The sequence below is a fragment of the Coregonus clupeaformis genome, unplaced genomic scaffold, assembly GCF_020615455.1.
Source record: "Coregonus clupeaformis isolate EN_2021a unplaced genomic scaffold, ASM2061545v1 scaf0627, whole genome shotgun sequence".
Taxonomy (NCBI): domain Eukaryota; kingdom Metazoa; phylum Chordata; class Actinopteri; order Salmoniformes; family Salmonidae; genus Coregonus; species Coregonus clupeaformis.
The window spans coordinates 204679-225097 of NW_025534082.1; the positions used below are offsets into that span (position 1 = coordinate 204679).

The 20419-nt window shown below is 44.3% G+C and overlaps 2 protein-coding genes across 2 annotated transcripts; both read left to right on the forward strand.

Moving 5' to 3' along the window:
* The first annotated feature begins 497 nt into the window (after positions 1-497).
* LOC121541265 lies at positions 498-3633 on the forward strand. Its single transcript, XM_041850248.1, has 2 exons — positions 498-839; positions 1771-3633. Exon 2 carries the CDS (start codon positions 1773-1775, stop codon positions 2664-2666), a length of 894 nt encoding a protein of 297 aa, XP_041706182.1. The 5' UTR covers positions 498-839; positions 1771-1772; the 3' UTR covers positions 2667-3633.
* An 8576-nt stretch (positions 3634-12209) lies between these two features.
* On the forward strand, positions 12210-17652 carry LOC121541266 (putative monooxygenase p33MONOX). Its single transcript, XM_041850250.2, has 8 exons — positions 12210-12375; positions 13674-13782; positions 13970-14160; positions 15824-15944; positions 16162-16289; positions 16525-16649; positions 16826-16992; positions 17314-17652. The coding sequence occupies exons 2-8, from the start codon at positions 13758-13760 to the stop codon at positions 17526-17528; spliced, it is 972 nt and encodes a 323-aa protein (XP_041706184.1). The 5' UTR covers positions 12210-12375; positions 13674-13757; the 3' UTR covers positions 17529-17652.
* Positions 17653-20419: the final 2767 nt, after the last annotated feature.

The window sequence follows — 20419 nt, forward strand, 5'->3', positions numbered from 1 at the left end:
TTCAGTAGATGGTTCAGTAGATGGTCAGTAGCTGGTTCAGTAGATGTTCAGTACATGTTCAGTAGATGGTTCGGTACATGTTCAGTAGACGTTCAGTAAATGCTCAGTAGATGTCCAATAATGTTTCTGTTATGACATCTTTATCATAAGGAAACTATGGCAACTATGGGTGCTTAGGGAGGTGTTCTAATGATTTGCCTTAATGTAAACAGTTATGTGTAATAATAATATATGGCTGTGGCTCAGTTGGTAGAGCATGGTGCTTTCAAAGCCAGGGTTGTGGGTTAGATACCCATGGGGGCCAGTATGAAAGTGTATGAAGTCGCTCTGGATCAGAGCATCTTCTAAATGACTGTAATGTAAATGTTCCTAGATGGAGTAGAGAACCAGTAGAACAGGGATGAGCCATATTGCATCTCTGCCCTGTGTTGAATCCTAGGGGCCATTAACTTCTCCTACTCAGCCTCCTCTCATTCCCTCCACCTCACAATATCTCTCCTCCTCTCTAAATGCTGCCCCTTTCCTCCCTTGTCTAACCTCCTCCTCTCCTCTCTATCCCTCTCCACTCACTCCTTGTTTCTCCTACACTCTGTACATCCATTTTGCACATGATTATGCTCAGCCACAGAATGGGATGGAGGTGCTATTTTTAGCCGGCTACGGAGGAGAGGGAGAGCAGGGAGGTGAGAGAGAAAAGGTTTTCGTGCTGGAGCTAGAGCTGGAGAGACATTGGAGATGACCAGTTGGTTGGAGGCAGCTTGGCTAGAGGCGGAGAAAGGGATGAGAGGAGGCAACTGAGACGAGCGAACGACACCACCTGAAAGACAGATAAGACACAGGTAAGAAGCTCTGCTACATTCTACACAGAACAGGCAAAGCCAGACACCTGGACTGATAGCTATACAAATAGATGGTACGTGCCCTGAGGAAATTAAATGGTTACATCAGAGCATGCATGGCCAAGCAATAACTACACTGGCTTCTTCTGTTAAAATAGATGCACTGATGCTCTATGGATTTTTTAAAAGATATGCTTAAAATGTCATTAATTCAAGTATGTGGGATGTGTAAAGCAGATTTACATCAATATTTGTTTTTAAGATTCTGCATAAAATGAATATATTTTTAGGATGGGAGATGAGGTTATGTAATAGGGATTTGGTTTGTTATGCACTCAGTCCCCATGCCTCATGTAGGTTAGTAACACTGGATGGCTGTTCATTTGCCAGTCTGTCTTCTACACCACTGTTCCTGAGACATAATGGGTTGTTCCTGAGACAACATTAGGAGGATAGGGAGGGAGAGGGCATAATGGGTTGTTTACACGGTGTCCTAAAATGGAGAGCTGTGCCATGTTGCCCTCAAAAAAACAAAAGGAAAGGTGGTAGCGTAAGCCCATTCAAAGTTATTTAAAAAAAATGTTTGTTCTTACATATTTATATGTATGTGGGAATATATTTTCGTTGTTAGGTGGGTGGATGTTGTGTGTGGGGTGGGGGTGGGGGTGGGGGGGGGTTACCATGGAGACAGGCTTAGCACATCTTCCTGTAAACGATTGCACATACGCACTTTCAAAACGCATGTTAGACTTTGCCTGTAATAAAATGTTGCCTCTATTCAATTAACTAGATGCTAATTGATCATTCATGCCATAATTATCATGGCAATGTTTACATTTTACACAATCCAAGCTTTGCAAAAACAAAATCTCTCAGTCATTCAGAGGCTCTTCCCAGAGACTGACCTGACCACCCTTTCTCTCCCTCCCAGGCATGCGTCCCCGCTCCAGACTCCTGGCTAAGAGGGGCCTGCCCACAATCAGGGAGGGATATGAGGAACTAGTCCAGGACATGAACCAGGCCAACAGCCTCCACCTCCCTCCCCATGGCCAGGTCCACTCCTCTCTGTCTACCCAGGACTACTTCCTGTCCATCTGTCAGCTTGCCCGCCCAACCTTCCCCCTGGCCCAACCCGACTGTGACATCCTCACTGTGGGCTCGCTGGCCTCCCTGAGGCCCTGTCTGAGGCTGCACAGACTGAGGGACCCTGTGCCACCCTGTCAGCCTCTGATCTCCAAGGTCAGCCACCACACACAGTTAGAGCAGGAGGAGAGTCAGGGTGAGTGTAGTGGCCCAGAGAGAGTGGTGGATGTCAGCTCAGGTCAGACCTCCAGTAGGGTTGACCCCAGTGTCTCTGACCCCCTGGAGTTCCTCTACGGTCATGGGGAGGCACTCCTCTCAGCCGCCTGTCGCGCCCCTGACTCACAGGGCTGTCAGGGTAAGGGGAGAGAGAGTGTGACCCAGCGTCGACCACAACCCCCGCTACGTGCTGACAGCTTCCCACGCATGTGTTCCTCGCCCCTGACCCAGCGCAAAGGCAGCTGCCCTGAGCTCTGCCTGATGGACCCCACTGACCAAGAGAAGCCAAACCCTGACCCTGCTCCACCACAGACATCTTTATCAGACCAGCAGAAACCTGACGCCTCCAGCCCACTCTCCTGGAGGTTCCAGAACGACTCAGACAGGGCCCCTGCTGGTGGAAGGGGGAAGTGCACTCGCTACATTGACAAACACACAATGGTATCACACTGGATCGCTGACTGTCGCTCGGCCTGGAGAGAAGCCAGAGCCAGGGCGTGCATGCTTCCTGCCATCGCGGAGATGTAGACACATAGATCAGGTATAACCCTGTTAAGCCCTGCTGAGTATTGTACATAATGGATCCTTGATGTACTATGCGTCCCGCTTGATTGGTACGTTTGGACGATGCATTGAGTTTTCATGCCTGACCTTTTTGTAGTTTAAGACATATTGTAGACTAGCGTATGCCTCACACATATCACAGTAGGTGGACTGTTGATAATGCCCATAGAGCACATCAGTGTTAGAGTAGCCTCTTGAATCCAGGCTTCTTACAGTAGTTGAACGAGACAGGATTTTGGAAGACTAGTATTAGGGTGAATAAAGATATGTGGAAAAGATGCTGAATTTGTAAAACGATTATGTACAAAGACCTATGATTAAGAAACATGACAGATCATAATCTTTCCTGTGTAGCGAGTGAGTTCTTTACTAATGATAACTCTGGTCAAATCCCATTGGCAGCTAAAACAGCAAAACATTCTACTTTGAGTGTTTCATAACAAGTGGAATGGGACAGTGTTAGAATCAGAACTGAAGAAGATGTGATCCTATAGCTAGTTCAGGCTCCCTACAGCAGAGCATTTAAACTCAGATTATTCCTAGTGATTCTGAAAACGTCTCTTGTGATTTCCTTTCCCCTGTCTGATGTATGAGTTATGCAATGACAATGTAGGTGTGTGCAAAAATGATCAGTCCATTTCAATCTTCCGCTTAGTAAAGCCATGATGAAATAGTACAGATATTTTCAATCATATCATGTAATTCCCACTGAGTGAAACAGCATGTGAGATTGTTGTATTTGACTTTTTGATTGCGTGTTCTAATGGTCCTCCATGTCGGTACAATGTCTGTCAACAAAACATCAATGGAAAGACAACAATATCCTCCTTGACTTGTAAATGTTTGAGAATTCAATCATTTGATAATGTATAGTATGGCTTTTGTACATCTGTCCATTGTTGGCCTGTAATCTAATAAATTATGTGTTTTACCCTGCCTGTGATTGTCAATCAATATGCTCCAAAACATAGACCTGTTGCACTAGGAGATACAGTTGATGCCAAATATATTGCCACCCTTGTACGTTTCTTAAATAATTCTTTATTTCATCCTAAAAGAAGTTGAAATTTGTTATTGGATTGTAAACATTGCAACAAAAAAAATGCTTTTGGGGGAAACGTAAGTTTTCAATGTTAATTAAGAACATTAAAACAAATGGCAAAGACAAAATTATTGGCGCAAAGGACAAAATTATTGGCACCAAGGAGCTAATACTTGATTTAACAGTCATTAGCGACGATTAACTTGCTGCACCTTTCTACTGGCAATTTGGCCCACTCTTCAGCTGCAAACTGTTTCTTCAATGTTGAGTGGGGCCTTCCACTAGCTGCTGTTTTCAGATCTCGCCGTAGGTTTATGATGGGATTCAGATCTGGACTCATCGCTGGCCACATCGCTTTTAGATGTGTGTTTGGGTTGTTGTCCTGCTGGAAGACCCACAAACTTCAACACAGACACAGATTTTGCACACTGGATTGAAAATCGCACTCCAAAACACCTTGATAATCTGCTGATTTCATAATGTCTTGCACACGTTTAAGGCCCCAATACCAGAGGCAGGAAAGCAAACCCAAAGCATTATCAAACCTCCCCCATGTTTGATTGTAGGGAGGGTGTTGTTTTCTTTGAATGCTTATTGTGCTTCTAGCGTTATACTGCAAGATAAATTAGTTATCCTAAACCCTTCTGTGATGGGGAGATAATAAAACTGAAGTAATCTTTCTGGATACCATAAAGTCCTGTCTAGTATCTTCATAATGGGTGGCAGTCCTGTCCAGTATCTTCATAATGGGTGGCAGTCCTGTCCAGAGTCTTCATAATGGGTGGCAGTCCTGTCTAGTATCTTCATAATGGGTGGCAGTCCTGTCCAGAGTCTTCATAATGGGTGGCAGTCCTGTCTAGTATCTTCATAATGGATGGCAGTCCTGTCCAGGGTCTTCATAATGGGTGGCAGTCCTGTCTAGTATCTTCATAATGGGTGGCAGTCCTGTCCAGAGTCTTCATAATGGGTGGCAGTCCTGTCCAGGGTCTTCATAATGGGTGGTAGTCCTGTCTAGTATCTTCATAATGGGTGGCAGTCCTGTCCAGGGTCTTCATAATGGGTGGCAGTCCTGTCTAGTGTCTTCATAATGGGTGGCAGTCCTGTCCAGTATCTTCATAATGGGTGGCAGTCCTGTCCAGTATCTTCATTATGGGTGGCAGTCCTGTCCAGACTCTTCATAATGGGTGGCAGTCCTGTCCAGGGTCTTCATAATGGGTGGTAGTCCTGTCTAGTATCTTCATAATGGGTGGCAGTCCTGTCCAGTATCTTCATTATGGGTGGCAGTCCTGTCCAGAGTCTTCATAATGGGTGGCAGTCCTGTCCAGGGTCTTCATAATGGGTGGTAGTCCTGTCCAGTATCTTCATAATGGGTGGTAGTCCTGTCCAGTATCTTCATTATGGGTGGCAGTCCTGTCCAGTATCTTCATAATGGGTGGCAGTCCTGTCTAGTGTCTTCATAATGGGTGATAGTCCTGTCCAGTATCTTCATAATGGGTGGCGGTCCTGTCTAGTATCTTCATAATGGGTGGTAGTCCTGTCCAGGGTCTTCATAATGGGTGGCAGTCCTGTCCAGAATCTTCATAATGGGTGGTAGTCCTGTCCAGTATCTTCATAATGGGTGGCAGTCCTGTCCAGTATCTTCATAATGGGTGGTAGTCCTGTCCAGTATCTTCATAATGGGTGGTAGTCCTGTCCAGTATCTTCATAATGGGTGGTAGTCCTGTCCAGTATCTTCAGTGAGATTTATAGCATGGTGTCTCCCGAGTGGCGCAGTGGTCTAAGGCACTGCATCGCAGTGCTAGCTGTGCCACTAGAGATCCTGGTTCGTATCCAGGCTCTGTCGCAGCCAGCCGCGACCGGGAGACCCATGGGGCGGCACACAATTGGCCCATCGTCATCCAGGATAGGGGAGGGAATGGCCGGCAGGGATGTAGCTCAGTTGGTAGAGCATGGCGTTTGCAACGCCAAGGTTGTGTGTTCGATTCCCACGAGGGGCCAGTATATAAAAATAAAATAATGTATGCACTCACTAACTGTAAGTCGCTCTGGATAAGAGCGTCTGCTAAATGACTAAAATGTAATGTAAATGTTATTTATATAGAAAAGTAATTAGATTACAATGTATATAAATCAGAGTTTCAAGACCTTGTATATGCAAGCCTTGTTATGGACATTGCTATCTGAACAACAACGGTATCAGTCCAACGGTAGATGTGTGCAAACATGTCACACAGTGCCCCCCAGTGACAGGAGTCAGGACATAAGAATCAAATTACAGTTTTTCTCCATTGGTTTGGCTCATTTCTTGAAACAGAAATTACATTCTCAAAACTACATGGACAAACCTCCAAACCACTTGGCAATTGTTCACAACAGAATTGAATTTCTCATTCATTTCATCAAATTGCAAATGTCTAAGTACATGTCTCAATGTCTCAGTACATCTTTGCAAATGATTAAGTACAGGTAGCCTACATTTAGCACAATTTCCAAGTGAATAGATCTTGTTGATCTAAACTGATTGTTGATTCTCAGTCTAATGGTTGTTCGCTCCAAAACGTGTCAGCGTCATTTCATTGTATAAGTCATCACATGCACAATAGTCTGTTCAATTGTCAAAATTAGTCAAGAACAGTGGCGGCTCCTGAAAAAATTCTCAGGAGGGGCAATTTTTCTGATGATTTAGGTGACCTACACACATTTAAAAAAAGATATGTCCAGCAACAACATGAAGACAGGGGCAGCATATAAGTCAATACCAGAAGCATTTATTGACTGATCTCAAAAGTGTTGGCTTACCAGGGTTGGTGGAGCCCTCAGTTTCATCTTTGCCTCGCAAAGCTAACTCAAACACTCCGCAAAACTTCACACACTGGATTAGCCGGCTGAGGATGTGGCGGTTCTTGCTAATGTCGTAGTAAATATATTTGTTATAGTGAATATGGAATATGATATGTTGAGTAAAATGTTGTGCTAAGATCTATTTAGGTCAGGAGCTGGTTATAAGTTCTGTTCCTATCCAATAACAATGGACAAAAGGGTCCTATCTTGTCAGCCTTGTCAGCAGGTGGCCAAGGACAACACCCACGCCATAGGCCTCTCAGTTCTTCCAACTCACGAGTTCTTGCTCTGAGGACACACACACACACAAACACACACACACACACATCATCACTGTTAAACACACACACACACACACACATCATCACTGTTAAACACACACACACACACACACACACACACACACAAATCCCCTCTCTTAGGCTGAACATTTGAAGACAGAGAACCCGACTCAGAGCCAATGCAACAGTGACAGTAGCCTGCAGGGGACCTCGCCCAACTCATCAGGACCAATCAGAAGATCAGAACTACTAGATTGAACCTACTTCATTTATTGCATAAAATGTCTGCACACAATGTTTCGGGGCTCTCTTCAGATAATAATAATAATAATATGCCATTTAGCAGACGCTTTTATCCAAAGCGACTTACAGTCATGCGTGCATACATTTTTGTGTATGGGTGGTCCCGGGGATCGAACCCACTACCTTGGCGTTACAAGCACCATGCTCTACCAGCTGAGCTACAGAAAGTGGATACTCATGGATGCGCATTGCAATTGTAAAATGTCAACACAATTGGAGACACCACGTCATTTTTGGAGACATGTTATTGACAGTAAACTATTGTAGATGCGACTGCTAACTAAATAAAACATTTTAGCTGGCTAGCTAATCATCTTAGCTAAATGTGGGGCAAACAATTCAGTTATTTACCGTTAATTTGAGGGATTGGGGTGAAAGAAATCGAGTTACATAGTGATACTTTACGATATACTGTATTGACAATATCGCAATATTTTAGCGCTAGTTGGCTGTACCTGCACCAAAACACCATTATTGTTCCTTCATAGCTTGTTCTCAATCTTTTCACATTGGGAGCAAATTTGTTTTCAGCACTTTTATTTCCATGACTGATCAAAACTCGTTCTCATGGCTTTCTGATCCCTCTGCAACAGACATATGGTGCGCAATAAAATCACAGTATCGAATCGCAATACGTATAGAATCATGAGACTCGCAATGCTGATGCATATATCTTATCGTGAGGTTCCTGGCAATTCCCAGCCCAAGTTCATTTGCCACAACAAATCTCTTCGCTAGCAAACGCGATGTCTTCTCCAAAACGGCAATGTGTCTCCAGCAATGTTTACTTTTTTGACGTTCTATGGCATCTCCACTTTCCAAGCATATATGACCACATGTAATATTTTGGTAAGTGATGCAAATAGTGAACTATGTAGGGCCAGGATGTAAAATATATGTAGCTGCAGCAATTTCTCTTATCTGATATGGTAAGTAATGGGGCTTAATTTATAGCTCCCTAAGAGTTTGACGAACGGGTCCGTGAACGCGATTCCAGATATATTTACCTCTGAATAAACTGCCTTTATTACACCATATCCACATCCAGTAAACTTGTGATTATCAACACTAACCTCATCGTTGTGGCGGCGGACAGCTAGCCTGTATCCCTCGTCATCCAGTTGAGTGAGTGGCAATGTCTTTTTTCGTTCGTACCAATTTTTGGAAAATCCTCGGGTGTAGGACTTTCCGCCTTTAGTAGAAACCTGTTGAATTATTAAATTTGGTCTGGGAGGTCCTAATTGTTTCGTTGCCAATTTATCTTCATTTGTTCGCCGAATCGCCGACAAAAAGGAACTTCTTTCAAACAATCCACTCTTTTCTCAGTTACGTTCATGGTTACGTAACGTATGACGAAAGCGCGTAAGTGCAAGCCCACAGACACCCATTGAGATTGTATTGAAGGCTCTGAAATTTGAAAAAAATAGATTTTACATGGGAGTCTATTACAGACTTCTGGGCGATTTTCAACCTGACTGAAATCGCCCCAAAAGGGGGGGGAGCCATTTGAAGCACGACTTTAGCCTGATTCGACATTTAGTGGCAGTGTGGCACTGTGGCAGATCAGACGTATAGATTACAACACTGATAACTACTGTTGCCGTGATATAATTGATTAGAAAAAAAATCCCTTCCTTTTCCCGTTTGGCAGTGCGTCGCCCATATCGCCCTATTGAACAGGCCGCCCCTGGTCAAGAACATAATACCATGAATACCATATATGAATCCCTTGGAACATTTGATAAATTTATTACAGCAATTGACAGTCAGGTGAAACTAGAACTTGACTAACGAAGGAGGAGTTTCACACATCTCAGATGACCAATCAAACAGTATGTTTAGTTACCTGACAGGTGCTGTCCATGACTGTGAATGCTGCCAAACATGTATGTAAAGAGCTTGACCATGCAGGACCAGTACAATTTCTGAACATGGAGGCACCTGGCCAAGTAAATGAACAAGGGCAACTGCCTGCTCGAGGAAGAGGAAGAAGAAGAAGAGGAGGAGGAGGAGTAAGGGTGCGTGGTGGTGGAATAGGGGGAAGAGGCCGAGGAGCACGAAGACACCATGCTGTCCCGGATGAAATTCGGGCCACAATTATAGACCATGTCATCAACCATGGCCTCACAATGGCGGAGGCAGGTCGCCGAGTGCAGCCTAATGTGCCTCGCTCAACAGTCTCCTCCATCATCCAAACCTTTCGCAGGGAAAACAGGTATGTAGTCAGTCAATGATGGAATTATATGTTGTATAGGACAGGACACTGTGCATAGAGCAAGAAATATATTCATTTACATATTTACCTATTCATTTAGTGTGTGTGTGTGATAGGCCTACAGTAATATCTTACCTCAATGGGATGTTATGATACTAAAAATGACAAGAAAAACATTGGAGAAAATAAACTATGGAATAGTTTATTTTCTACAGTATTGATGATACAGTTTACAGTAGTATTCCAGTCACTGTGCAGTGATGCATTAGAATTGTGGTAAAGTTACTGTAAGTAAAACAACAATACAATTACATAGGTAACTCATTCTGTAAGGAATACATAAGGTATACATTACGAATGGAGTGTTGTCCTTTGACTTCTATATCTAGGATTGGACGACAACCTTGCACAGGTGGCAGAGGAAAACTTCTCAATGAACAACAAGAACAAGAGATCTGTAACATGGTGATGGCAAATAATGCCATCACATTGAGACAGATCCGCGCTGCAATCCTACAAGACAATGCCATATTCCAAAATGTCAACTCTATAAGCATCTCCACAATAGACCGGATATTGAAGAAGCATCAGATGACAATGAAGCAAATTTACAGGGTACCATTTGAGAGGAACTCTGATAGAGTGAAAGAGCTGCGGTACCAGTATGTACATGTAAGTCAGTTACTGGTTGTCCATCATTATAACATTTTTACAATTAAGCAGTGGTTCCCAAACTTTTTTGGCTTCAGTACCCACTTTACCTGATTTGTGTATCCAGGTAATCCAGGTATGGAAGTATTTGATTTATCTGACTTCAACATTTCGCCTAAAAACTGCAGCTTACTGTATGATGCAATTATCATTATAATCCTTATTTTGAAGAATATAACATACAATAAGAAAAGGGGTCAAAGAGCTGCAATTAGTGCCTCCCATGTAAATCTATCTAATACTGTGGGTTTTACTGTAACATTTCAGTAAGTCTAGTCATTGATGATTTCCCCCCCTCCCCTTTCTGTCAAATACCCCCTGTAGTACCTCTGCATAGGGGTACATGTACCCCAGGTTTGGAACCACTGGAGTAGTGGCCAGTAGTATATTGAACTTGTGGAGAACATAGAACATTCCTATGTAATTGTCTGTAACTGTAGTGTATGACTCTTCTGTATGACTGATTTGATGTTTTCTTTTTTACGCTATTGTAGAGAATAATGGCATTGGAAGGAAACGAGACCCATCACATCCTCGTGTTTGTGGATGAAGCTGGCTTCAACCTGGCCAAGGGCCGAAGACGTGGCCGTAATATTATTGGCCACCGGGCCATGGTGGATGTCCCAGGCCAGCGAGGGGGCAATATAACTATGTGTGCTGCCATATCGGAGAATGGTGTGGGCACTCACATCCCCAGTCTTGGCCCATACAATACACAGAAGCTCCTCATCTTCTTGGACCGCCTTCATGTTGATTTGATCCCTGAAAATGAGAGCGGTCTCGTAGGGCCTCACCTACCACAATATGTCATTGTATGGGACAATGTGAATTTCCACCGTGGCCCGCTCATCAGGGCCTGGTTCACTACTCATCCAAGGATGGTCATGGTGTTCCTACCACCTTACTCTCCTTTCCTCAATCCTATTGAGGAGTATTTCTCCGCTTGGAGGTGGAGAGTGTATGAGCATCGGGCTCAAGATCAGAGGTCCCTGCTCCATGCAATGGACGCTGCGTGTGAGGATATTACAGGAGATCAGTGTAGGGGATGGTTGCGACATGCACGCCGTTTCTTCCCTCGTTGCATCGCAAGGGAGAATATACGCTGTGATGTGGACGAGAATCTGTGGCCAGACAGACAGCAGCGTGTGGATGGCCAGGAGGGTGAGGACAGCGACCAGTGAAGAACTGTTAGTTGTGAAACTCCAGCTTTATTTACAGCACTGTAGGCTGCATATAATTTTCATTGTTTTTTGTTTGTGTGTTTATATTACAGTATATTATGCTGTATACATTTTCTTTTACTCTGATGTATGGAAGTTACTTTATGTGTGTGAATGATAATGGTTACAATTTCCTTGGCAGTATGAGTGCAATGTGTGATGTCAAACCTTGGAGGCTACTCTTACCCTAAAATCCTATTTATTTTTTTTCAGTTTTATACACAATTGTATTCTGTTAGCTAGACAAAAAACAGTACAGTAACCATTGTCAATGAAGGACTGGGCTAAGACTGAAAGGTGGACATGAGGGATATTTCAATGGTCCTCTGCCATAGTGACAAAACATCTAAACATTTTGACTTGCAGTGCTTACACAATGCCAAAGGGACGAAGCATTTTGGGGGCACTGACTGTTTAAATGAGAAGGAAATTTAGTTTTGACACATGCGTGAACTGTTTTGGGAGAGGTATGAGCTTTTGCAGGTGAACCATGGTGTTGTGCCGAACCATCCACGTTATTTTGGCTAAAGCACCAAGAGTGTTGAGAACGTCCGGTCTGTTTCAAGAAATGAGCCAAAGCAATTGAGAAGGATCTTTGCCATTTTCGTGGCACTGACTCCTTATATGGGAAAGGAATTTAGTTTTGAAGCATGAGTGAACAGTTTTAGGAGAGATATGAGCTTTTGCAAGTGAGCTATAGTGTTGTGCTGAACTGTAAGACTGTTTTGCCAAATGATCTTAGAGTTTTGAGAATGTAATTTCTGTTTCAAGAAATGAGCCAAACCAATGGAGAAAAACTGTAAATTAAATTGTATTTGTCACATGCGTCGAATACAGCAGACCGTGTAGATCTTACAGTCCGCTGGGGTGGTTCTATTGTCGCGAGACTACACAAAACTACTGTGCGGAATTTCCTCTGTTCAGCTTCACATAGGGAACTGGATATCATGGCCGAGATGTGTCTTCGTTGTTCTGTAACCTTTCTCATTGACATTGTAAGGTTACGACAGTATTCATCTTTACCGTGTCTATTGTAAGCGGCGTGGGACATTTTTATCTGGTAAGTTTAAACTAAATTTTACGTGTTAGATCGTGTTTTTCATTCTATCATCACCATTACCCAGGCATCATGATCGCTCGCTAGCTAGCTGGGAATTGTCAACCCCACGAATTTGAGAATTCTCAGCTACTCACTAGCTTGCTGTCTGCTTCGTATAATGCAATTGAAAGTGTATATTGTTGTATTCAGGCTTTACAAGCAGTTTTTGGTCGCTCAGAACCGCGTAGACCGGTGTCAATTACCGAAATGTGTCTTCCGCATTTAACCCAATCAGAGAGGCTGCCTTAATCGACATTTTGAACGGCGCCCGGGGAGCAGTTGTTGGGGGGGATTAACTGCCTTGCTCAAGGGCAGAACGGTAGAACCTTGCCGGCTCGGGGATTCGAACAAGCAACCTTTCAGTTTCTGTCCCAACTCTCTAACCGCTAGGCTACCTGCCACACAGAACTATACAGCCATATACTGTGCTGTTCTGATGATGTAGGCTATTATCTGTTCTAGTTTAGAGCTGTTGTTCTGAACATGGCCTCAGCCACAGACCACCTGACTGGCATTTCCTCTGCTTATTGCTGTATTTTGGTTCCTTTCCAGGCCTGTACTCCTATGCCTGTCCCACAATGCTTTGTCAATGGGCCTCAATGTCTGAGAGTGAGCCAGATAAACCCAGCATATTTTAGTGGTCATTAACTTCATTCAGCTCTACCCCCCATTTTAGCGGACCTCCTTCTACACATTTTTGCCATGGCGCCATGTATAGAGAAGATCTTGCAATTTCATAACTAATTTCATGCAATTCTACTCATTTTGGCATTGGGCAGAGATAAATATTTGCAGTTTTACAGCTAATATCCTGCAATCCCACACATTTTGCCATAAGGGGGAAGTTGATCATCGGGCCTAAAGGGGGTTGGACCGCCAGTTGCCCATCTCTGCTCTATAGAATCGAACACAGCCTACAGTTCAGACTGGCACATTTGTCCAGACTCCTTTCTCAAATAGCACGAGAGAATAGAGCACTAAAACAGAACACAACACCATATCAGCTTCCAAGTAGCGAAACATTGACTCACCCCAGCGGCACAATGCTTTCAATAAATCATCTGTTACTCTTGTTTTGACTAAGGTTGCTTGCTGTCATTGGCCACTGACTCAAGCATGCACCTGGAAGTTTTCCCATGATCATCTGATATTAGTTCTCTGAAATGAGCATGTATACTGTACATTTTAATTACAAATAAAATAGGTTGTTCTGTGTTGTCGAAATCCGATATTCAACATATTCTCTTCCTCCCCTGAAGGTCCAGTCCAATCTTTCCAGTCAGGTTGGATTAATCTGAACATTACCCCATTGTCAGCCGTAACAGAGACGGCCTTCTGCAACAATGTCCAGGTCAGGAGATATACCAGGTAAGGCTGGGGGGCAGTGAGAGTGGGCATTATAGTTTTGTGCACTTGTTTTAAATGGTGATGGTATATGTAAACATGTGCTTCCAACACATATAACTCATATTTTCATGTATTTTGAGTCCATTTTGGGTGATTTTAGAGTTTTAATGCTTGTTTTAAGACTAATGCTTCAACATTCCCCCCTCAGCCCTGGAGTCTGGGACCTCAGAGGAGCTCCTGGGAGGCATGTCCCTACCCATTGGCATGACCCGCCGTGCCATGAACTATGATGACAACATGGAGGCGCCTATGTCGCCGCCTCCCTCTGACATCAACATCAACAACCTGTGGGCAAGGAAGCCCGTCATCCCAGCCAGGAGGTTCCGTCATCAGGCTGAGGTAGATATCACACTCTTCCACTGCTCTCCAGCCTCACAGTTCAGATGGTGCTGTGTCCGTCCATCAGGGAAGGCTGCTGAGGGGATGACAGCTCATAATAATGGGTGGAACAGAGCAAATGGAATGGTATTAAACACATGGAAACCACGTGTTAGATGTATTTGTTACCATTCTACCTATTCTGCTCCGGCCATTACCACGAGCCCGTTCTCCCCAATTAAGGTGCCACCAAACTCCTGTGCCGTCAGTATTCATAAAGCGTCTTGGAGTCCCCCCATCCATGTAATCTTATCCATTATGATCTAAAAGGCGAAACTGATCCTAGATCAGCCCTCCTACTCTGACACGCTTTATGGATATACAGTATTTACATAATATCACATTTACATAAGTATTCAGACCCTTTACTCAGTACTTTGTTGAAGCACCTTTGGCAGCGATCACAGCCTCGAGTCTTCTTGGGTATGACGCTACAAGCTTGGCACACCTGTATTTGGGGAGTTTCTCCCATTCTTCTCTGCAGATCCTCTCAAGCTCTGTCAGGTTGGATGGGGAGCATCGCTGCACAGCTATTTTCAGGTCTCTTCAGAGATGTTCGATCGGGTTCAAGTCCGGGCTCTGGCTGGGCCACTCAAGGACATTCAGAGACTTGTCTCGAAGCCACTCCTGCGTTGTCTTGGCTGTGTGCTTAGGGTCGTTGTCCTGTTGTAGGCCTGATCACAGACAACGATGAGACAGCCTATAGGGAGGAGGTCAGAGACCTGGCCATGTGGTGCCAGGATAACAACCTCTCCCTCAACGTGACCAAGACAAAGGAGATGATTGTGGACTACAGGGAAAAAAAAGAGGACTGAGCACGCCCCCATTCTCATCGACGGGGCTGTAGTGGAACAGGTTGAGAGTTTCAAGTTCCTTGGTGTCCACATCACCAACTAACTATCATGGTCCAAACACATCAAGACAGTCGTGAAGAGGGCACGACAAAGCCTATTCCCCCTCAGGAGACTGAAAAGATTTGGCATGGGTCCTCAGATCCTCAAAAAATTATACAGCTGCACCATCGAGAGCATCCTGACTGGTTGCATCACCGCCTGGTATGGCAACTGCTTGGCCTCCGACCGTAAGGCACTACAGAGGGTAGTGCGTACGGCCCAGTACATCACTGGGGCCAAGCTTCCTGCCATCCAGGACCTCTATACCAGGCGGTGTCAGAGGAAGGCCCTCAAAATTGTCAAAGACTCCAGCCACCCTAGTCATAGACTGTTCTCTCTGCTACCGCACGGCAAGCGGTACCGGAGTGCCAAGTCTAGGTCCAAAAGACTTCTAAACAGCTTCTACCCCCAAGCCATAAGACTCTTAAACAGCTAATCATGGCTACCCGGACTATTTGCACTGCCCCCCCCCCACCCCCACCAAGGACTGCAACTTTGCTGGGTTTTTCACGCTCAACAGTTTCCCGTGGGTATCAAGAATGGTCCACCACTCAAAGGACATCCAGCCAACTGTGGGTAGCATTGGAGTCAACATGGGCCAGCGTCCCTGTGAAATGCTTTTGACACCTTGTAGAGTCCATGCCCCGACAATTTGAGGCTGTTCTGAGAGCAAAAGTGGGGGAGTGCAGTGATCCATTGGTGTGTTTATTTGTTTATTTCTTGTTTTAAAGGAGGATGAATCTGGAAATGCCCTGACCCACGCTGCCACTTTTGACCCTGGCCACAGGCGACATATGCCAGTCGTGGTGAAGGCCAAAGCCTCCTCCATCATCATCAACTCTCTGATGACCAGTAAGACTACCGTGATCATGAATGATGGTTACTATGTTATTTGAGTGTATTAACCTCAGCATGACCTCTTCAAATCCTGCTGCTCATTAATGGAACACTGATTAGCTTTTATTTTAATTGTAATTAAGCTCGTATTGGGAAATGCTAGGCTGTCTGTCTCCTCAGCGGAGAAACACGTCCTCCTTTATTTAATACAGTATGTTGTCTGTTTTTCCAGAGCAAACCCAGGACAGCATGTACAGGTTTGAGCAGCAGGCTGGGCTGAGAGACACTGGCTACACGCCCCATAAGGGCCTCACTGCTGAGGAGACCCGCCACCACCACCGCATGCCTGACTCATTCCATGTGAGTCTTTTATTATCAGGGAGTCAGATAATTATGAACAGAAAAATATACATCATATTTTTATTAACTGTATTTTCCTCGATGATTGGTTTGATAAAGCATCGACAAAGTGAAATCAATGAATGCTCAAAAGCTCAGTTAACAATCTATGTCAAAGAGGAGTGATTCATGATATTTTACTGTTAATAATATTAATCACACCATGTTTATTTTTTCCTTGTTGTATTGCCTGTAGAAAATGAACGTTCAAAGTGTGGACATGGGAGCAGGACATAAGGAAGGACATGAGGACAAGCAAACATCATCTGCTCAGTCCACCCCAAATAGCACTCCTCAGAGCTCACCTAAACAGAACCGCAGGTAAGTGCAACCACGTCCTCATTACCAGCTGTTAATGCAAACATGCTGTACTTTGACCCAGGACACCAAATGCATGTGCCCGTTCCCACCTTATCTATATGAGCATGGGTGTATTGTTTGTTCAGCTGTGACTGTGAAGTGGTTGACTGTCTGGTTTTTCTCTGTGTTCCTGGCAGGGGCTGGTTGACCAGCCAGAGCTCGACGGCGTCTGTCAGTAGCTCAGACCTCAGTACCAGCTCTAACACCAGTGTGGACATGGGTGCTTGTGAGGGGGGAGGAGCAGTCGAACGCTGGGGTATCTTTGGACCACGTCCAGTTGTTCAGAAATCCACTACCGACCCAGGTCCTGACCACATGATAAATGGGTTTTGGGGAGGGTGATATTTTACATGTTTTCATTTTGGTTCCTCTAAACTGTAATCCTGTTGATAGATTGGCTCAATGTTCTTTGATGTGAATTACACATGAATAAGATTGTTTTTACATGGTCGTGTACTAGATCAGTACACTTGATTTTTCCTTGTGTATCAGACATCCTTATTTATAGTGAATTTATGCATTTAACAAATTATTATTTTATGAGGTGTTCATAGAGTCAAGGTTGAGTTTCAGTCATATTGTCATTGTCCTCCTATCTAAGACCAGTCCCGTGTTTTCTCTCCAGGGGGTTTTGCTCTCCAGTCGTACCGCGGGGCCCAGAAGCCAACCCCCATGGAGGTGATGAAGGCCCAGGCCACTCGGCTGGCTCATGACCCTGCTGTTAACCAACAGGCCCCTCCCAAGATGGAGATCCCCACCACGGAGGGCAGTAGACCATCAGCACGGCCGCACAAACTCAAACCTCGAGACATTAATATCCTCACACCCTCAGGTTTCTGAGATGTACCATGTTGTCACTTACTCTTTCATGTTGTAGCTGGTCTACCCTCTAGTCCAGGGCTCTCCAACCCTGTTCCTGGAGAGCTACGTTCCTGTAGGTTTTCACTCCAACCCTAGTTGTATCTAACCTGATTCAGCTTAACAACCAGCTAATTATTAGAATCAGGATGGTAGCTCTCCAGGAACAGGGTTGGAGAACCCTGGTCTAGTCTATTCTCTCCCCACTTCTATTAGTTGACACCCTTGTTTTGCCTCAGCCTTTTGCCTTTAAGAGAATCGTGTATTTTTACTTTGTATGTATGTATGTAGGGTCCGACTGTGAAGATGTTCTGATACATGATGGTGTGCAACGTGTAACTCTCACTGTTTGACAGAGTCTGTAAAAGCCACACTGTGTTCATGGTTTGATCAATCAGTTGGCTTGTGAATCAGCATGTACTTTGTGTGCAGATTTCTGTAAGATGTAATGATTCACATTTGTCATGTCTCCAAGAACATTGTGGTGATTATTGTTCACCCTCGAGGAAGTGTGGTTTTTTTGTGTATCCGCATTCCTCCTGTCAAGTCGACCGTTTTGGAGTTGAAACACTCAGTAACTGCTCAGGCACTAAAACACTGCCTGAGTGGCGCAGTGGTCTAAGGCACTGCATCGCAGTGCTAACTGTGCCACTAGAGATCCTGGTTCAAATCCAGGCTCTGTCGCAGCCGGCCGCGACCGGGAGACTCATGGGCGGCGCACAATTGGCCCAGCGTCGTCCAGGGTAGGGGAGGGAATGGCCGGCAGGGATGTAGCTCAGTTGATAGAGCATGGCGTTTGCAACGCCAGGGTTGTGGGTTCGATTCCCACGGGGGGCCAGTATAAAAAAAAAAACATTTATTCACTAACTGTAAGTCGCTCTGGATAAGAGTGTCTGCTAAATGACTAAAATGTAAATGTTAATGACATGTTGCATATTAATCAGAGAACTATGTTATTATCTGACTGACCCTGTTCAGGTGTTTTCACATTTTTTTTATAGAACAAAATCCATATATACGTCTTCTGTAGTCTTCGTTGTAAATATCTGATTAAAAAACAATGCTAACAACAAAGTCTGGTTCAATCTTCCAGAATTTGACTGATCCATCAACCTTCCAGAAACAGTGGAAAGATAGTCAGCACTGCAGAGGTCAAAGAACCTGGCGGGGAAGAATGGATTTTCATTGTGATTTAGAAATGTAACTGTTGGTAAATTTCATAACCGTACCCAGGGCAAGATCAGTTACTGATTGACAGGAATAGAAATCTGCAACTCTTGCACCTGATATGAGGTGATGGTCACGTCTTCAGCAGATACTAAGGATCACCAGTAGATGGCATCACCCTCTTTGTAACACCATCTGCACTGTGGCTGGACAACTCACGGGCTGCAATGCTGGGATTTCATTTAACCTTGTCCGTTATTGCTATGTTAGCCTATATGGATGCTCCTGACTGATATACTGCACTGTGAGATTCACTTATGTTTACTACTTGTTAATGAAGCCGGTGAATATCGATAGCTCAGTTCATGTAAAACATATAGGCATAAACAGAGCCAGTCAGCTGATCTCCTCCCCAATGCTTTAACATAATGGGTTTCCTCAGTCCCCCACTGCTTCATTCAAAGCCCCCCCGTCTCATTGCCACAGGCACAGCCCATGCTTTCCAGTAATCATCCCCCCCGCCCCCACCAAATCTCTCCCAGAGTGACAGCATAGCATGTCATTTCCTACACCTACGTGGTGGTCCCTATGGGATGTCTGGTGTTAATCTGGAGACAGCGGTCCACCCTCGCCTTGGCCTGGCACCCAGCCAGTGACTGAGCACTCTGCTCTCTGACTCAGTTTGTTATGGAGCAAAAGCTCTGTGGGCCACACCAAGAGAAATGGGGGAGAAGCCGAGCACAGTAAAAGTTACACGAAGGGACTCTTGCCCTCACACTTGACGCTTCTTTCTTGACGCAACAAGTCACATTTTTCTATTGACTGTCACTTGGATTCAAAGGCTTTTATGACGCGGTGGCTATTATCTTTATCTTCAAATATCTATTCTAGACCACCCACTCTAGTACAGTGTTAAGCAATAGTTGTAATTGTAAGTTTAGATGTGTTTTGGTAGTCCACGTCAGCTCACCACTGAGATAGTTGATGGAATACTCTGAAATCACCATGGGAACATTCATCGGAAGGGTTTCCCATTCATAATAATAATAATATAATATGCTCTTTAGCAGCTTTTATCCAAAGGACTTACAGTCATGTTTCATTCGTATATTTATTGTCAGTGATGAAATTACTTTATCAAATACAATATAAATACACACACGCAAGCGCGCACACTCAACAACACACACACAACAATACACAACACACACACACACACATAAAGATGAACACATGTACAGGGTCTACTCACAGACACAGCATGAGTTTGTCTAGCTGGCCACACCACCCCACACAGACGTGTCAACAAGGGGCAGAGGTCCTCTTTTGCATGACTACTGAGGACAGGGGTGTGTCCCCTGGACTAGGGTGGGGAGCTGTGTGCAAAATCAGACAATGACAACTCTATGCTATATCCTCCTGGACCACATTAAAATGTTTTTGGAAAATAAAATCTGTGTCAATGCCTGAAGCTTGCAACACACGGATGACTATGCATTACCACGAAACTCATGAAACATTTAAAACCATTAGAATAATGTCTACCACAGGGAAGGTCAGGGGTTTGAAAATAAATAAAACGATCAATTAAAAACAAATGGTCCATCCTTGAAAGCTATGTATCGTTTTCTCTGAGTAAATGAGGAAGAAACAAAAGATAAATATTGCAGTATTGTTGTGCTTTGATGTCCTAAACTCTGTGGCAG

Coding starts and splice junctions, on each gene's coding strand:
- LOC121541266 (XM_041850250.2), top strand. CDS start 13,758: ATGTCCAGGTCAGGAGATATACCAG. Junction 15,945..16,161: donor CATCAACTCTCTGATGACCA/GTAAGACTACCG, acceptor CTGTTTTTCCAG/AGCAAACCCAGGACAGCATG. Junction 16,650..16,825: donor TCACCTAAACAGAACCGCAG/GTAAGTGCAACC, acceptor TGTTCCTGGCAG/GGGCTGGTTGACCAGCCAGA.
- LOC121541265 (XM_041850248.1), top strand. CDS start 1,773: ATGCGTCCCCGCTCCAGACTCCTGGCTAAGAGGGGCCTGCCCACAATC.